This window comes from Saccopteryx bilineata, chromosome 3, assembly GCF_036850765.1.
Source record: "Saccopteryx bilineata isolate mSacBil1 chromosome 3, mSacBil1_pri_phased_curated, whole genome shotgun sequence".
Taxonomy (NCBI): domain Eukaryota; kingdom Metazoa; phylum Chordata; class Mammalia; order Chiroptera; family Emballonuridae; genus Saccopteryx; species Saccopteryx bilineata.
The window spans coordinates 309,153,473-309,172,433 of NC_089492.1; the positions used below are offsets into that span (position 1 = coordinate 309,153,473).

Genomic DNA, 18,961 nt, shown 5'->3' on the forward strand with positions numbered 1-18,961 from the left:
CAGTTAGCTCACTTGGTTAGAGAATTATTCCATATGCCAAGTTTGCAGGTCCGATCCCCAATCAGGGCATATACAAGAATTATCCAATAAACCCATGAATAAATGGAACAACAGACTGATGTCTCTCTCTCTCTCTTCCCCCCATCCTCTCTCTCAAAAAGTCAATAAATTTTTTTTAAATGACAAGCCTTTCATTTTGCCAATAGGCACCATTTTCAAAAGTCATTAAGAGATGTAACATAGTTCTGAAGCATAGCAAAGTAAATTGTGCCATGAAAGATGTAATCACAACACATCGAATTTTAGCAGTTATCAGCACAAAGATAACTATGCCAATACCTGATCACTCTATTCGTTCACGTTAAACTTTTTTTTTTTTATTACAGAGAGAGAGAGGAAGGGAGAAAGAGATCAATTTGTTGTTCCACTCATTTATGCATTCATTGGCCAACTCGACCAGGGATCAAACCCACAACCTTGGCATATCAGGATGACACTCTAACCCAGGGGTCCCAAACTATGGCCCACGGGCTGCAAGCGGCCCCCTGAGGCCATTTATCCAGCCTCCGCCGCACTGTCAGAAGGGGCACCTCTTTCATTGGTGCTCAGTGAGAGGAGCACAGGATGTGGCGTCGCTCACGGACAGTACTACTTCCGGTGACGCAGGATGCATGCATCACGGTTCCGGAAACACATCATATCACTTGTTACGGCTAGCAGTGACAAATATGGAATCGGACATTGACCATTTCATTAGCCAAAAGTAGGCCCATAGTTCCCATTGAAATACTAGTCAGTTTGTTGATTTAAATATACTTGTTGTTTATTTTAAATATTGTATTTGTTCCCATTTTGTTTTTTTACTTTAAAATAAGATATGTGCAGTGTGCATAGGGATTTGTTCATAGTTTTTTTTATAGTCTGGTCCTTCAATGGTCTGAGGGACAGTGAACTGGCCCCCTGTGTAAAAAGTTTGGGGATCCCTGCTCTAACCAACTCAGCCACCCGGTCAGGACCTTGAACATGTTTTCTTATTAGTGGAAATTATGGGAAAAACTAAATGGACAATCAATGGAAAAGAGAACAAAATAAGTTGGGTGTAACAGTCATAAAAACTAATTACAGCCTGACCAGGCAGCGGCGCAGTGGATAGAGCATCGGACTGGGATGCGGAAGGACCCAGGTTCGAGACCCCGAAGTTGCCAGCTTGAGCACGGGTTCATCTGGTTTGAGCAAAAGCTCACCAGTTTGGACCCAAGGTCGTTGGCTCAAGCAAGGGGTCACTCGGTCTGCTGAAGACCCGCGGTCAAGGCACATATGAGAAAGCAATCAATGAACAACGAAGATGTTGCAAGGAAAAACTGATAATTGATGCTTCTCATCTCTCTCCATTCCTGTCTGTCTGTCCCTGTCTATCCCTCTCTCTGACTCTCTCTCTGTCTCTGTTAAAAAACAAAAAACCTAATTACAAAGTGGATGGAACACAGACAGTAACAGCGAGTTTTATAAGCAAATTCTTCGAAAAGAAACTGTTGAGGAGAATCAAAGCCTCAGGGACATATAATTAAAGAGGTATATAATTAGATAAACTATCACATAGTTCAGATAATTGGTGAATGAGTTTTTTGTGTGTGGCAAAATATACAAATTGGGCTTACAGGAAACAGGATCAGAAACCAGTGTGCAGAGGACATGGGCCAGGGCTGGCCCTGGGAAGCAGGGGAGGGGAGAAGAGGGGAGGGGGGTTGAAGAGGGGAGGAGGAGAGGGGAAGGGGAGGGGAGGGGGAAGGGGGAGCAAGTGGAGCAGAGGAAGAATCAGAGCTGCAATGCAGCCCAATCACAGCCTCATCCAGGCCTTCAGGGAGCCCTGACGCTAGGTCAGCCCTGCGGAGTGGTCCCCATTTGGGCTGGGGTGGCATGCCCCTTATTCCAGATGGACTCCCCTCGGGAGAGGCGTGCCCTCGGTGCAGTGCTCTCTGCGCAGGCATGCCTGTTGGTGCTATATGTTAATAATTGCTTAGACATCCCCACAACAACCCTGCGAGTTAGGTTTATTGTGTCCATGTCACAGAGGGGAAACCGAGTAGTATAGTAAAGTCAGTAATGCTCACAATTGGTCCCAGGGCTGAAATTTGAGCCCAGTCCTGCCTAGCACCACCCCAGTGGGATACCCATACATAGTTGTTAGCTCTGTCTTAGGTATTGTCCCTGATGTCTCCCTTCCCAGAGAAGCCCTGGGTCTTCCTGCCAGAAGTCACAGAGCTGGAGGTCATCATTTACGGATCTTGACCTCTGCGTACTCGGTGGTGCTGGTGGCCTCCTGGTCCCGAGGCTTCCAGGGCCTCAACCCGTGGAAGCTGAGGGAGGCATAATGGAGCTGCTGCTCCTCCCCTGAGGTGGAGGAGACCACTGCTAGGGGCAGGTGGTCCAGGTGGCTGCCCGGCGGACATTCATGCTGACCCTGAATGGAGGGGGAAAGGAAGTTCAAAGTAAGATAAGGGTGGGGAGATAGCAAGGAGAGCCCATAAGGGAACCTGAAAACAGCAAATGAGTCCTTCATCTATTCGTTCCACAAATACTGGTGGAGCCCCCATTCAGTAAGTCAACAAATATTTTAGAGTAGCCTGACCAAGCAGTGGCACAGTGGCTAGAGCATTGACCTGGGACGCTGAGGGCCCATGTTTGAAACCCTGAGGTCTCCAGCTTGAGCATAGGCTCATCCAGCTTGAGCACGGGGTTGCCAGCTTGAGCATGGGATCACTGGCTCAGCTAGAGCCCCCCAGTGAAGGCACATATGAGAAAGCAATCAATGAATAACTAAGATGCCACAACTATGAGTCAATACTTCTCATCTCTCTCCCTTCCTGTCTGTCTCTTCCCTTCGCTAAAATACATATGTATATTTTTTTTAAGGTAATAATGCCTGGGTCTTCATAATTAACTGCCAGTCTCCTAGATGCTAAAGGTTTTATTTTATTGATTTTACAGAGGGGGAGGCAAGATGAGAAATATCAACTCATAGTTGCTTCACTTTAGTTGTCACATGTGCCTTGACGGGGCAAGCACAGGGTTTCAAACTGGTGACCTCAGTGTTCCAGGTTGACGCTCCATCCACTGTGCCACCACAGGCCAGGCAGCAGTCTCCTACATTCTTTACTACAATCCACCTGGGTGACACTATCCCTGTTCTCATTTATCAGGTGGAGAAACTGGGGCTAAGTAAATATCCCCAAATCACACATTTAGTTGTTGGTAGGGCCAAGGTCCATTCCCAGATCTCTGGTTTCAGTGCCCACTCTCTTCTGGGACAGCTTCCCTGTGCCAGGTCCTGGATATTCACTGGGGAACAGAGCAGACCCCTGACCCCTGACCTCCCACCGGCTTACAGTGTGGGAAGCAGACATTAAGGTAATAGCCAATTATATTCTCTGACTGCACATTGTGAGAGGATGCACAGAATGGCATAGGTAGTATGAGGACAAGAATTTGCATTTGTAAAATTATGTTATGAACCCAGCAAAGGATATTGGGTTTTGTTTTTTTTTTCTTTTTCTGAAGCTGGAAACGGGGAGAGACAGTCAGACAGACTCCCGCATGCACCCGACCGGGATCCACCTGGCACGCCCACCAGGGGCGACGCTCTGCCCACCAGGGAGCGATGCTCTGCCCCTCCGGGGCGTTGCTCTGCCGCGACCAGAGCCACTCTAGCGCCTGGGGCAGAGGCCAAGGAGCCATCCCCAGCGCCCAGGCCATCTTTGCTCCAATGGAGCCTTGGCTGTGGGAGGGGAAGAGAGAGACAGAGAGGAAGGAGGGGGCGGGTGGAGAAGCAAATGGGCGCTTCTCCTGTGTGCCCTGGCCGGGAATCGAACCCGGGTCCCCGCATGCCAGGCCGACGCTCTACCACTGAGCCAACCGGCCAGGGCCAGCAGCAAAGGATATTGTATAGCAGAAGGTTAACCTTGCCCAAAGAAAAGTATGACCCTTTACCTCCAGCACCTGGACAGGAACCTAAGCCTTTGGAATGTCCTGCCTGACAAAAGTGTCTTTGTTTGTCTGAGACCTCGGGCCACACCAGGTAGTTCATGTGATTGAGGGTGAGTGACTTTGGCTGCCTAGTATTGCTTAACCTCTGCAGGGGATAGAAAATGAGTTCAGCTACATGGACAGTCAGCCACACCTGCGTGACCATTTTCCAATTTAAACTGGACACCACCTGACCAAGCGGTGGCACTGTGGATAGAGCATGGAACTGCGATGCAGAGGACCCAGGTTTGAAACCCTGAGGTTGCCGGCTTGAGCACGGGCTCATCTGCTTTGAGCAAGGCTCACCAGCTTAAGCCCAAGGTCTCTGGCTTCAGCAAGGAGTCACTCGCTCTGCTATAGTCCCCCTAGTCAAGGCACATATGAGAAAGCAATCAATGAACAACTAAGGTGCCACAATGAAGAATGGACTCTTCTCATCTTTCTCACTTCCTGTTTGTCTGTCCCTATCTGTCCCTCTCTCTGTCTCTGTCTCTGTACATACACACACACACAAACAAAACAAAACAAAACAAAAAAACCTGGATACCAAGGCTTGGGTGAGCTTCCTGTTGGGGGATACCCCGTGTACGTAGTAGTCACGTGTCATTGCTGGGAGAAGAAAGCGCTGTCCTTGTGACTCCACTGGGAGAGACAGTGGAAGTCCATGCCTGGTCCTCCCGGACCCTGCCCCGTGAGCCTCTTCCCTTGGCTGATTTTTATCCCCACCCTTTTGCTGTAGTGAATGAGAGCCATGAATACAACTCTTTGGAGTTCTGTGAGTCCTTCCAGTGAGATATTGACCATGAGAATGTCTTAGGGGCCCCTAAATTTGTAGTATACAATTATTTGGGGGAGACCCCTCTGAAATCCTAGGTTAGGAAGGAGAAGATGAGGAGGTGAGGGCAGGGAAGACCACTGGATGTGAGAACACATTCAGGAAGATGGGCAGGTCCCTGGCCCTACAAGGAGACAGAGAGCAGAGGACAGGGGGACTCCCGGGTCACTGGCCTGAGTGACTGAGTCAATGGGGACCCAAGAAGAAAAGCCTGTTTGGAGCGTGATGGTCATCAAGACAGACTGGCTGTGGCCATCCTGGGGAAGTGGTCCGATGGGATCCCAATGGACAGTGGGCCCATGACTCACCCGGGAAATGGAACCCAGCATGGAAGGGGCATCCTTGTCCCCAGCTGTGGCCTCAGGTGCATCCCTCCTGCAGGTCTTCACCCTGAAGGAGAGGCCGGGACCTTTCAGCAGCCTGCCTGGCTCAGAGCTTGGAGTGTGACCACTGTCCCCTGCTGAAGAGGCTAGCAGAGCTGACCAAGGCCGAGACGTTGGGGACATACCTAGGCTGATGACTTTCATCATGAGAACGGACGCTCTTCACAGGGGCTCGGATCAGGGTGAAAACAGACCCTGCTCCCGTTCCCAGGCCTAGGCCTCACAACCTCTGCACCCTCCAGATTACTCCAGGGGGGGCTATCGAGGATTATGGAACCGGAACCCCTTCCTTCCCCTGCTCTTGCCCCCCCCCTCCTGGATGACACTCACATGAAGACGATGAAGCAGAGACAGAGACTGAGCAGGCCAGCGACACCGGCTCCCCCGACAACCCCCAGAACCAATTCGTTCCCCAACACGGGCTTCCCTGCAGACGAGTGGGGTTTGAGATGACTAACTCCCCTCCAAGCCCCAGGACCCCCGTGCCCCTTCCTCTCTCTCAACCTTTCCTGTCAGGGTCGCAGCCCCTCTCCCCAGGCTCCATCTTCTCTGGGACCCACTCCTCTCTCCCTAAGCCTCTTCCCCATTGGACCCCCTGACCTGGCAGCAGCAGGACAGCGGCGCTCTGGGCCCCGTGGACATTGCTGGCCTCGCAGCTGAGTCTGAGGCCGGCGCTGAGCTCCTGGCTGAGGCTCAGGGAGCTGTTGGTCCAGGGCCCAGCTGAGCGGGAGGTGACCCTGCAGGAGGCATTGCTGTGGTTCCCCTCCAGCAGCCCCGCCCCCAGCCGCCAGCGCAGGGAGGGGGCCGGCTGGGCTCGGGAGGAGCAGCTGCAGTGCAGACCCTGGTCCTCCCAGGAGCAGGAGGGGCCCAGCAGCTGCGGGGGGTCTGTGGGGAGGGAGGAGAAAGGTCAGCGGTGCCTCTGCCCTCCCAGGACCCGGGTGTCCTCTCCCTGGGGCCTTCCTGCCCTCCCCCCACTCACTCTGCACGGAGAGACGCAAGAAGACGCGCAGGGAGCCCCGCGGGTGCTGAGCTCGGCAGGTGAATTCGCCTTCGTGCCCCGCCTCCACCTGGGGCAGCTCCAGGACCCCGGGGTTCCAGGGCTGTGAGGGGCTCAGGGTCCGGCCCCCCTGGGCCCAGCTCAGCGTGGCGGGAGGGTTGCTGTCAGCGACGCAAAGCAAGCGCAGATAGTCGCCTTCCCGGACCAGGATACATGAGCCGTTCCCCGCGAGTTCCGGTTCTGGAGAGAGGGAGGGGATAGCTGGGCCCAGGCTTGCGGACCGGCTCCAAAGGCTTCTTCCTAATTCTCTTTACATTTTTTTTTTTTAAGTTGGGAAGGGATATCCACGATAAGATTTTCAAGCAGCTTTATTGAGATGGAATTTACATGCATACAATTCCTTGTACCCAGCATTTACAGCTGTGCAACCATCACCACAATTGATTTAGAACATGTTTTAAATTTTTTTATTGGTTGATTGATTTTTAGAGGGACAGAAAGGGAGTGAGAGAGAGATAGGAACATCAATCTGTTCTTACATGTGCCTTGACCAGGGATTGAACTGGCAACCTCTGCTCTGCGGACTACGCTCTAACCAACTGAGCTATCTGGCCAGGCCGATTGGTTAATTCTTTATTTAATTTATTTATTTACTTTTTAATTTTTGTGGCAGAGACAGAGAGAGTCAGAGAGAGGGACAGACAGGAAGGGAGAGAGATGAGAAACATCAATTCTTCGTTATGGTTCCTTAGTTGTTCATTGATTGATTTCTCATTTGTGCCTTGACCGGGAAGGGGGGGGCTACAGCAGACCGAATGACCCCTTGCTCAAGCCAGCGACCTTGGGCTCAAGCTGGTGAGCCTTGCTCAAACCAGATGAGCCTGTGCTCAAGCCGGCAACCTTGGGGTCTCGAACCTGGGTTCTTAACGTCCCAGTCCAACACTCTATCCACTGCGCCACTGCCTGGTCAGGTTATTTTATTTATTTTTTGACAGAAACAGAGTCAGAGAGAGGGACAGATAGGAAGGGAGAGATGAGAAGCATCAATTCTTCGTTGTGGCATCTTAATTGTTTGTTGATTGCTTGTTCATTGATTACTTTCTCATATGTGCCTTGACGGGGTGGGGCTACAGCAGAGCATGTGACCCCTTACTCAAGCCAGCAACCTTGGGCTTAAGCCAGTGACCTTTGGGCTCAACCTGCAAACTTGAGGTTTCGAACCTGGGTCCTCCGTGTCCCAGTCCGATGCTCTATCCACTGTGCCGCCTGGCCAGGCATGGTTCATTCTTATATGTGCCCTGACCAATGCTTTAACCTGAAACCTTAGCTATCCAGAGGATGCTCTAACCAACTGCATACCTGGTCAGGATGATTTAGAACATTTTCATCAGCCACCCCCCCCCAAAGAAACCCTGCACACCTCCCCCATCTTCCCGAGTCCTCCCAGCCCCCCAGCCCCAGGCAACCACTAACCTATTCTCTCTCTCTACCGATCTGTTCATCTGGACATTGCATGTAAATAGAATCGTACTCTGTGTGCTTCTGTGTCTGGCTTCTTTCACTCAGCGTGATGATTCCCAGGCTCATCCTCCTTGTCACATGTGTCATTGCTTCATCCCTCTCCATGGCTGAGTCATGTCCACCATCTGGACAAACCATGTTTTGTTTCTCCAACCACCACCCGCTGACGAACACTGGAGCTGTTCCTTGACCTTCGAGGCATCGTCCCAGACCACATCCCTCTCCTTCCTGCAGTGTTCAATGCTTCTCACTCAAGCATTCAAACCTCAAGCACCAAATCCTTCAACGCTCCTTGGGGCATCATGTCCCCCTCCTCCTCTTCTTCCCCCAGTTACTTTGGGAAAAGTAGGGTGTTGACAGGTTGCATTAGAAAATTTACAGAGGAAGAATGGGGGGTTGGAAATAAAATCTCCCCGCACTAACACATTCCTCTTGTCCAAGACAACATTTATTGCCAGTTTCCTGTGTGACCCTCCAGAGCTATAATGTAATACCTTTATCTAGCAGCACTGAAAATCTATATATCCTTTCCCTGGCCAGGTAGCTCAGTTGGTTGGAGCATCATCCCAGTACACCAAATTTGCAGGTTCAATCCCCAGTCAGGGCATATACAAAAAACAACCAATGAATGCATAAATAAGTGGAACAACAAAATCGATGTCTTTCTCTCCCTAAGATAAATAAAATTAAATTAAAAATCTGCATCCCGGCCCTGGCCGGTTGGCTCAGCGGTAGAGCGTTGGCCTGGCGTGCAGGGGACCCGGGTTCGATTCCCGGCCAGGGCACACAGGAGAAGCGCCCATTTGCTTCTCCCCCCCTCCTTCCTCTCTGTCTCTCTTCCCCTCCCGCAGCCAAGGCTCCATTGGAGCAAAGATGGCCCGGGCGCTGGGGATGGCTCCTTGGCCTCTGCCCCAGGCGCTAGAGTGGCTCTGGTTGCGGCAAAGCGACACCCGGGAGGAGCAGAGCATCGCCCCCTGGTGGGCAGAGTGTAGCCCCTGGTGGGCGTGCCAGGTGGATCCCGGTCGGGCACATGCGGGAGTCTGTCTGACTGTCTCTACCTGTTTCCAGCTTCAGAAAAAAAAAAAAAATCTGCATCCCTATAACCTGGGCATAAAACTTATAGTCCCGTTTCTCTGGGGAAGGACTGTGGCCTGGTAGCATTGGCACCCTCCAGGCTCTGGGTAGAAATGCAGGCTCTGCCCTGGCCAGATAGCTCGGTTTGTTAGATAATCATCCTGAAGCATAGAGTCTGCCAGTTCGACCCCCGGTCAGGGCACATACAGGACCAGCTTGATGTTCCTGTCTCTTTCTCTCCTTCCCTTCCTCTCTCACTAAAATCAATCAATAAATAAAAAATATTTTAAGGAAAAAAGAAATGCAGGATTTGAATTTTCATAAGATCCTTGAGAAAGTTGTAGGCTTGATAAAGCTTGGGAAACATTGCCCTGTAGACCTTTTCCTGAAAATGGGCATAGGTGACCTCTCAAAATGGTTTGCTACTCACTTGACCCAGAAAACCCCACAAAATCATGCAAATCAAGAGGCTGAAACCTTCAAGTTCACTTTAAGAACACGCATGAAACTGCCCAGGCCATCAAGGGTATGCATATTCGAAAAGCCACTAAATACCTGAAAGATGTCACCTTACAGAAGCAGTGTGTGCCATTTCGTCACTACAATGGTGGAGTTGGTAGGTGTGCCCAGGCCAAGCAGTGGGGCTGGGCACAGGGTCGCTGCCCAAAAAGAGTGCGCAATATTTGCTCCACATGCTTAAAAATGCGGAGAGTACTGCTGAACTCAAGGGGTTAGATGAAGATTCTCTGGTCATTGAGCACATCGAGGTGAACAAAGCTTCCAAGATGTGGAGCATTTACAGGGCTCATGGGCACATTAACCCTTACATGAGCTCTCCCTGCCACACTGAGGTGATCCTTACTGAAAAGGAGCGATTGTTCCTAAACCAGAAGAGGAAGTTGCACAGAAGAAAAAGACATCCCAGTGGAAACTAAAGAAACAAAAACTTATGGTGTAGGAGTAAATTCAACATAAAATAAATAGTAATAAAACTAAAAGCCAAGGTAACTGCAGAGTGGCTTAGATGGGATAAGTTTGCAGGTTCTATCCATGCAACTAGGTGAACCAAAGGATTCAGTGCGTGTCTCTCTCCCTTCATCTATCTAAAAAAAAGCAATTAAAGAAAAAGTAAAAGCAAAAAAACAACAACATTACCCTAGGGAACTGTTGTTCTGTTTGCCAGACTGCCGTTTACAGAGGCAATCCCATGAAAACTAAAATTTGTAAACAGCTCAAGCGCTCTTCAAAGATAGAATAAAAAACTGTAGTGTGGGCCCTGGCCAGTTGGCTCAGCGGTACAGCGTCGGCCTGGCGTACGGGGGACCCGGGTTCGATTCCCGGCCAGGGCACGTAGGAGAGGCGCCCATCTGCTTCTCCACCCCCCTCCTTCCTCTCTGTCTCTCTCTTCCCCTCCCGCAGCCAAGGCTCCATTGGAGCAAAGATGGCCTGGGCGCTGGGGATGGCTCCTTGGCCTCTGCCCCAGGCGCTAGAGTGGCTCTGGTCGCGGCAGAGCAATGCCCCGGAGGGGCAGAGCATCGCCCCCTGGTGGGCAGAGCCTCGCCCCTGGTGGGCGTGCCGGGTGGATCCTGGTCGGGTGCATGCGGGAGTCTGTCTGACTGTCTCTCCCCGTTTCCAGCTTCAGAAAAATACAAAAAAAAAAAAAAAGTGTGGGTCCTGCACAGTAGAGCGATCTATAGATGAAGAGACGCAAGAATTACAGCAGCAAGTGACACAGACGAATGTCAAAAATATGAGATGGAGTTACACCAAAAAAAAAAGCAGCTGTGACCCCACACTTGGCCCTAGATTGCTCAGTGGATTGAGCATTAGCCCAGCATATGGACATCCCAGGTTCCATTCCCAGTCAGGACACACAGGAGAAGCGACCATCTGCTACTCTTCCCTCTCTCTTCCCCTTCTCTCCTTCTTCATCTCCCGCAGCCAGTGGCTCAATTCATTTGAGCATTAGCCTCAGGTGCTGAGAATAGCTGGGTTGGTCCCTGCACATCAGCCTCAGGCACTAAAAATAGCTCAATTGATTTAAGCATCTGCCCCAGATGGGGATTGCTGGGTGGATCCTGGTTGGGGTGCATGCGGGAGTCTGTCTCACTATCTCCCCTCCTCTCACTTGGAAAAAGAAAAAAAAATTAAAAGAACGGTAGCAAAATTCACTGAGTGTGGTTGGTGACCCTGACTGAGTTGCTCAGTGAATAGTGTCATCCTTGTGCAAACCCAGTAGGGCACAAATGAGAAGCAACCAATGAGTGCACAACTAAATGAAACAACTAGGTGGAACAACAAGTTGATGCTTCTCTCTCTCTCTCCTTTTCCTCCTCTCCCTCTCTCTCAAATCAATGAAAAAAAATTCTTTTAAAAATCAGTGTGGCCTGACAAGGCAGTGGCGCAGTGGATAGAGCATCGGACTGGGATGCAGAGGACCCAGGTTCGAGACCCCGAGGTCGCCAGCTTGAGTGCAGGCTCATCTGGTTTGAGCAAGGCTCACCAGCTTGGACCCAAGGTCGCTGGCTCGAGCAAGGGGTTACTCGGTCTGCTGAAGGCCCGCGGTCAAGGCACATATGAGAAAGCAATCAATGAACTAAGGTGTCGCAAGGAAAAACTGATGATTGATGCTTCTCATCTCTCTCCGTTCCTGTCTGTCTGTCCCTATCTATCCCTCTCTCTGACTCTCTCTCTGTCCTGTATTAAAAAAAAAAAAAAAATCAGTGTGGCCTGGACTGTGGTGGCACAGTGGATAGATACTCAACCTGGAATGCTGAGATCACCAGTTCTAAACGCTGGGCTTACCAGGTCAGGGCACATATGAGAAGCAATCAATGAACAACTGAAGTGAAGCAATTATGAGTTGATACTTCTCGCTCCCCCCCCCACCATCTCCTCCCTCTGTAAAATTGATAAATAAAATCTTTTAAAAATAAATCACTGTGATGGCTTCCTCTGAAGCCAGATGAAAGGGCCCACATTGGAAAGGGGCATTTAGGGGGCTCCAAAGGGAGGGTTGCTGTCCTATTTCTTTCTTTCTTTTTTTTAAGGTATTTTTATTTATTTTTATTATTTATTTATTTATTTATTTTTAAAAATTTACTCATTTTTAGGAAGGAGAGAGAGACAGAGAGAGAGAAGGGGGGAGGAGCTGGAAGCATCAACTCCCATATGTGCCTTGACCAGGCAAGCCCAGGGTTTCGAACCGGCGACCTCAGCATTTCCAGGTCAATGCTTTATCCACTGCGCCACCACAGGTCAGGCTCTGCCCTATTTCTTAACCTGAGTGGTGCGTCCCAAGTCTTCCTTTTATGGTGATGCCTCACAACATGCATATATTTGACCGATCGTCTTTGTGCATAAAGAACAGTAAGTTAGAACAATCTGTCAGAGTGAGCTGGGTGCCTCCGGTTTCTGCATGTCGCCATGGCCCTCCTGGCTTTGGCTCTGAGCCCCAGGCTCTGCTGTCTGCTCAGGGAGGGGACATCCCAGCTTACCTCTGTGGTTTCCTCGGAAGATGATGATGGTCAGGTTCTGCGGAGCATCTGGACAGAGACGCAGCACTGAACAGTCAGAGCTGGCCCTTCCCCCAGCCCCAGCCCCTAGGAGGCACAGAAATGGGAAGTGGAAGGGAACAAGGCCTGTGTCCTTCCTGCAGCCCACTTCCCCACCCGGCATCCTGGCCGGGCACTCACAGGACACGTTGAGCGTGAGTGTCCTCTCCTTGTACACACCGGTCCTGGGGAAGGTGACCCGACAGGTGAGGTTGGTGCCATGGTCCTGCGGGCGGGGGTTGAGCAGGATTTCCGAGGAGTTATAGTCTGCCAAGTCCAGTCCCAGGGGTCTCAGGGCAGCCCCCATCCAGGAGATGGTGAGGATGTCACAGGCCCCCGGCATGGAGCACCTCAGGTGGCTGGGGCTGCCGGACGCCAGGGGCTCCGTGATGAGGATGTGAGGAGTCTGTGTCAGCGCTGGAGAGAAGAGAGGCCAGACTCCAGAGGGGACCCCATGTGTGCCTCTAAGGGAGGTACCCCCAACCATGAACTAACCGTGCACCACTGTCCCCCTGAGGTTACAATGCCACCCATTCCTGTTGTCTATTCCTGGGGACCATTCCATACCTGTCACGTTCACAGTGAGCAGATTATTTTGGTAACTGTGTTTCATACGACCTCTCTCCAGTCGGAAATAGTACTTTCCACTGTTTTTCCTTTGGGCATTGGTGATGCTCAGGGAGCAGTTGTTGGTCCCAGGGTCCCCAGAGAGGTTGAATAGCAATTTGGTCATTTTTGCTCCCTTGATTTGGTTATTTGTGGCCACGAGAACATCTTTTTTGCCATCCTTTTTAAAGAACCAGTAGCCATAAGCTGGGATAGAGTCGTTCCAGCCAACCTGGGGGTAGGACAGGGTGCAGGGGACATGGACACACAGACCCCTCTGCACTGGTACCAACTCCGGCACTTGCAACTTGTACCCTGAATCCTTCTGGAGTGACCCTGGGGGAGACAGAGGCTCAGCTTCAGAATCAGCCCAGCCCTGGCCCAGATGCCTGGATGCCCGGATGCCTGGCCCTCGGCCCTCAACCCACTCACCGGCCCACAGCAGGGGCAGAAGCAACGGCAGCATCTCCGGGGCCCCCGGGGCTGCGCCTGTTCTCAGACCGTCTGGCTTCTGGCTCTGCCTGTCTGTCCTGGAGGAAAACTCCAACAGAAGCTTCTGGAGAGAAAGGGGCAGTGACCAGCCACAGAAGAGGAACCCTCGGGGCACCACAAATGTCCCTGACGATCCTTCTCTTCTGACTTCTCCTTTCACAGATGGAAGTAAGAGGGCAGAGAGAGAATGCGGGGCCACCCTGGGTCAGCCTCAGGGGCAAGGTGGTCCCAGATCGGGGGTCTAGGGGGCAATTCGTGAGTAAGGGCTCCAGGTTAGGCGCTGGAAACGGGCCTTCATTCATTCATCCATTCACCAGGCACACATCTACTCAATGCGGGAGCTGGGGGCAACGAGGAGAGTAGGACCTCCCAACTTTGGCCCTTAGGGGACTCACCATAGCACAACCCCAAAGCCAGCACCCTGCCAGTCTCCCCAGGGGGCACTGAGCCTCCTGTCTGTCTCGGGGCCGGGTCTGTAGTCCACACAGAGCTCCCAGCTCCACAGTGAGAGGCAGGGCCGGTTGCACAGGACCCCACACTCCTGAGGACCTCGTTCCAAGGGTTCAGTGTTCTGAGATTGCCATCTTGAAATTCTTAATAATTTTATCTTTGAAGTTGGGTTTTGCAAGTGAAGTCTACAGGGGTGAGGAGTGAATGCGCCCAGGGAACTGGAACTTTGGGTCACACCCGTGCTGCCTCTGTACCTCTTCAACAACCAAGGCCGGTTTTAAGCCCCGCTCCCACCTCCACGCCCCCACCTGGGCACAGAGAGGGTCAGGTCATGCTGAGTTGAGAGGGACGAGCCCCAGGCACCTGTGAGGGTCTGTACTGTCCACCCCACAGTCAAGTCAAAGAATTGACGTTAACTAGCACACAAGAAACTCTGAACAAAAAGGGGTCCGTTTGGCCCTGGCCGGTTGGCTCAGTGGTAGAGCGTCGGCCTGGCGTGCAGAAGTCCCGGGTTCGATTCCCAGCCAGAGCACACAGGAGAGGCACCCATCTGCTTCTCCACCCCTCCCCCTCTCCTTCCTCTCTGTCTCTCTCTTCCCCTCCCGCAGCTGAGGCTCCACTGGAGCACAGTTGGCCCGGGCACTTAGGACGGCTCAGTGGCCTCTGCTTCAGGTGCTAGAATGGCTCTGGTTGCAACAGAGCAACGCCCAAGATGGGCAGAGCATCACCCCCTGGTGGGCATGCCAGGTGGATCCCGGTTGGGCACATGCGGGAGTCTGTCTGACTGCCTCCCCATTTCCAACTTCAGAAAAATGCAAAAAAAAAAAAAAAGGGAGAGGGGTCCGTTCATATAGTGGAATATTACTCAGCCAGAAAAAAGAATGAAGTTCTGATCCACAATACAACATGGTGAACCTCAAATGTCATGAAGGGAACCAGACACAAAAAGCCACATATTGTATAATTCTACTTATATGAAATGTCCAGAAGAGGCCAATCCCTGGAGACAGGAAGTGAAGTAGTGGTTGCCCAGTGATGGAGAAGGAAGAATGGGGAATGATAGTTAATGGGTGTGAGGTCTCCTTTTGGGGTGATGGAAAAGTTCTGGAACTGGACAGTAGTGATGTTTGCACAATATTGTGAATGTATTTAATCCCACTGAATTGTATACTTTAAAATGGTTAAAATGTTAAGTTTTATGTCATATGAATTTTACCACAATTTATTTTAATGCTCAAAAAAAACCCAAACCACAACCCACAACAGGTCCAGAGACAAACTCTTTATTGGGGGGTATACAGTTCAGCCCATAACAGGCCCCCAGTAAAAACCCTGGACACCAAGGCCCAGGGAGCGTTCACAGTCAGCAATACTGGCACCTGCCTCATACCATTGCTGGGTGTATGAGTCAGCTTTGGGCTGCCCTAAAAGACCACAGATTGGGAAGTGAGAGGACTTAAGCAATAGAAATTTATTATCTCACTGGAGACTGGGAAGTCGAAGATCAAGGTGCCACCTGGTGGGAGCCCACTTCTTGGCTTGCAGATGGCTACCATCTTGTTCCTCAGAGAGAACTCTGGTGTCTCTTCTTATAAAGACACTAATCTGGCCTGACCTGTGGTGGTGCAGTGGGTAAAGCGTCAACCTGAAACTCTGAGGTCGCCAGTTCAAAACCCTGGGCTTGCCTGGTCAAGGCACATGTGGGAGTTGAAGCTTCCTGCTCCTCCCCCCCTTCTCTCTCTCTCTCTCTCTCTCTTCTAAAATGAAAAAAAAAAAAAAAGACACTAATCTTATGTATCAGGGTCCCATCCTTATGACCTCATGTGACCTTAATGACCTCTAATGGCCCTACCTGCAGAGTCGTGTTGGGGACTCAGCAGTGCTGACTTCTTCCAGTACTATGGAAGACTCCACTGGGAGAGAACCTGGGAACTTGCACCTGGTCTGTCGCGGATGGCTCCCAGGCTCTTACTCCCTTTGCAGATTTTAATCTGTATCTTTTTGCTGTGATAAACCATGAGTATAATAGTTTCTCTTAGTTCATTAAATTCTTCCAGTGAATCACCAAACCTCTTGGGGGCTTCCAGAATAGTCTGTTTCCCTCCTCAGGCTGTGTGGTGCAGGCAGCCTCTGTTTCCCTAAGTGAGGGTGACAGCGCCCACCTGCATGGGTCTGCGGATTCCGCAGACCAAGGCTCCGAATCATTGGTGCGCCCCCTGGTGAACGTGCAGTAATCCGCTCCCAAGGGCCCAGAACGTGTTGTCTAGTTTGGAAAGTTGCAGACCAGGAAAACTGCTGAGTTTATCACAAATACATAAAAGGAAATAGGGTGAGTGCAATCCAGAACTGCATAGATAAAAAAACAAACAGTTCCTTTTCATCTGTAACCAATTCCTCATTTTTCAACCACTTGTGTCTCAAATATAAGATGACCTATTAAAAAAATTTTGAATTGATTTTAGATAACCCTGGCCGGTTGGCTCAATGGTAGAGCATCAGCCTGGCGTGCAGGAGTCCCGGGTTCAATTCCCGGCCAGGGCACACAGGAGAAGCGCCCATCTGCTTCTCCACCCCTCCCCCTCTCCTTCCTCTCTGTCTCTCTCTTCCCCTCCCACAGCCGAGGCTCCATTGGAGCAAAGTTGGCCCAGGAGCTGGGGATGGCTCCATGGCCTGTGCCTCAGGTGCTAGAATGGCTCTGGTTGCGACAGAGCAATGCCCCAGATGGGCAGAGCATCGCCCCCTGGTGGGCATGCCGGGTGGATCCCAGTCGGGCGCATGCGGGAGTCTGGCCAACTGCGTCCCCGTTTCTAGCTTTGGAAAAATACAAAAAAATAAAATAAAATAAATTGATTTTAGAGAGAGAGGAAGGGAGAAAGAGAGACAGGAACATCAACCTGTTTCTGTATGTGCCCTGACTGAGGATTGATCTGGCAACCTCTGAACTCCAGGACAATGTTCTAACTAACCGGGCTATCCAGCCAAGACCAGTGACATATTACTTTTAATTAAATGGTACCAGGTGGTACCAGAGAGACACCACACAGCATCAGCAGAGCACGTCCCCAACCTGTGCCTTGTGGACCCAAGGTCATTACATCTCCCTGCCTGCCCCTCCTCCTGCTTTGCTATTCTATTGTCCACTGCCCAGCCTGAACCCCTTCGGAGAGGCCTAGTGGGGCAGGCTCTGTGGAGAGAAAACCCCAAGACCTGTTTTGACCAATGCTCTGCTTTGTCTTGGTTTGAGTCAGTTTTTCTATTTCTGCAGCATTGCAAAATGAGCCCCTAAAACTGCCCTTCAAAGCAAGTAAGCTATTTGTTGCTTTTCCAGCTGAGGGCCAGAAAGGATGGGGGTGGGGAGGTCAACCATTGTCAGGCTTCCAGGGACCCATGAGCACATGGCTTTGACACTTGGAGTCACCCGAAGTCAGGAAGTGTGCAGCAGAAGAGAAAAACCCTATTCTTTTTCTTCTGCAGGAGACATGATTGCTGCTAGGTCTCCTCGGCCTGAGAACCAGGGATGTATGTGTGTGAGTCCTTGTGTCTGTGCATTCGCCTGTGGGTGTGCAGGTCTGTGTCTCTGAGTGTGTATTTGTTTTTAATTTTAGTGAAAGAGGAAGGAAGGGAGAGAGAGACAGGTATATCAATCTGCTCCTGCATGTGCCCTAACCAGGGATTGAACCGGCAACCTCTGCGCTTCGGGACAAAGCACTAACCTACTGAGCTATCTAACCAGGGCTATATTTTGTAACTGTGTGTCCATGTGGTGTGTGCACATGGGCACATGTGGTAGGCATCCGAAACCAGCCTCATGGGCTAATATTGAGGGCCACCATATGTTGGGTACCACATTGAGGATTTGGGTCATTATCTTGGAGCCATTTCAGTGTTAAAGCAGGAGAATGGTCCTTATTGTAACAAAAACATTAAGGGGTCCTGCACCCCACTCACCTGCTGTACAAGACTCAGCAGTGGCTGCCCCAGCCTCTGGCCCATTCTGCAGGGAGACTAATTTCTTCCAGTGTTGGAAGGGCTGTCTCTGCTTCTGGTCTGTGTCACCCGTCAGGCTGAACTGGGCCCAGGAGAGCTGAATCCTGAGCCCCTCAGAGCCTTCAAACCCTGACACCACGGAGCTGACCCAGGTGGAGTTGGGGCACAAAGGTGAATTCACTTGTTGACCTCAGGTACATGAGCTGGGGCCGCAGGTGCTGGGTAAGCAGGTGACTTCCCCAGACTCCTCCCAGAGGATTTATTGGCTGTGCACCTGGGGGTTGAGGGACTGGGAAGAGCTCCGCTCCAACCAAGTGTAGGGATGAGACCTCTAGGACAATGTGTGTGTGTGTGTGTGTGTGTGTGTGTGTGTGTGTGTGTTATATTTTTCGGAAGTGAGAAGTGTGTGTGTGTGGGGGGGGCGGATAAGACTCCTGCATGTGCCCGACCAGGATCCACCCAGCATGTCCACCAGGGGGCGATGCTCTGGCCCATCCAGGGCATTGCTCTGCTGCAACTGGAGCCATTCTAGCGCCTGTGGTGGAGGCCATGGAGCCCTCCTCAGCACCTGGGCCAACTTTGCTCCAGTGGAGCCTCAGCTGCAGGAGGGAAAGAGAGAGATAGAGAGAAAGGAGAGGGGGAAGGGTGGAGAAGCAGATGGGTGCTTCTCCTGTGTTCCCTGGCCAGGAATCGAACCCAGGACTTCCACATGCCATGCCAATGCTCTACTGTTGAGCCAACTGGCCAGGGCCTCTAGCACTATAGTGATGTGACATTGCCCATTAAAAGACGGAATTAGCCTGACCAGGCGGTGGCGCAGTGGATAGAGCATCGGACTGGGATGCAGAGGACCTGGGTTCAAGACCCCGAGGTTGCCAGCTTGAGTGCGGGCTCATCTGGTTTGAGAAAAAGCCCACCAGCTTGAACCCAAGGTCGCTGGCTCCAGCAAGGGGTTACTCGGTCTGCTGAAGGCCCGCGGTCAAGGCACATATGAGAAAGCAATCAATGAACAACTAAGGTGTTGCAACGTGCAATGAAA

The 18,961-nt window shown here is 51.3% G+C and overlaps 1 protein-coding gene across 1 annotated transcript; it reads right to left on the reverse strand.

The window, feature by feature from the left end:
• Positions 1–1,769: 1,769 nt before the first annotated feature.
• On the reverse strand, positions 1,770–13,558 carry SIGLEC11 (sialic acid binding Ig like lectin 11). Its single transcript, XM_066271478.1, has 9 exons — positions 13,426–13,558; positions 12,955–13,329; positions 12,529–12,804; positions 12,331–12,378; positions 6,221–6,478; positions 5,842–6,126; positions 5,572–5,668; positions 5,167–5,248; positions 1,770–2,461 (listed from the first exon to the last, which is right to left on the reverse strand). The coding sequence occupies exons 1-9, from the start codon at positions 13,457–13,459 to the stop codon at positions 2,273–2,275; spliced, it is 1,644 nt and encodes a 547-aa protein (XP_066127575.1). The 5' UTR covers positions 13,460–13,558; the 3' UTR covers positions 1,770–2,272.
• Between the last annotated feature and the right edge of the window lie 5,403 nt (positions 13,559–18,961).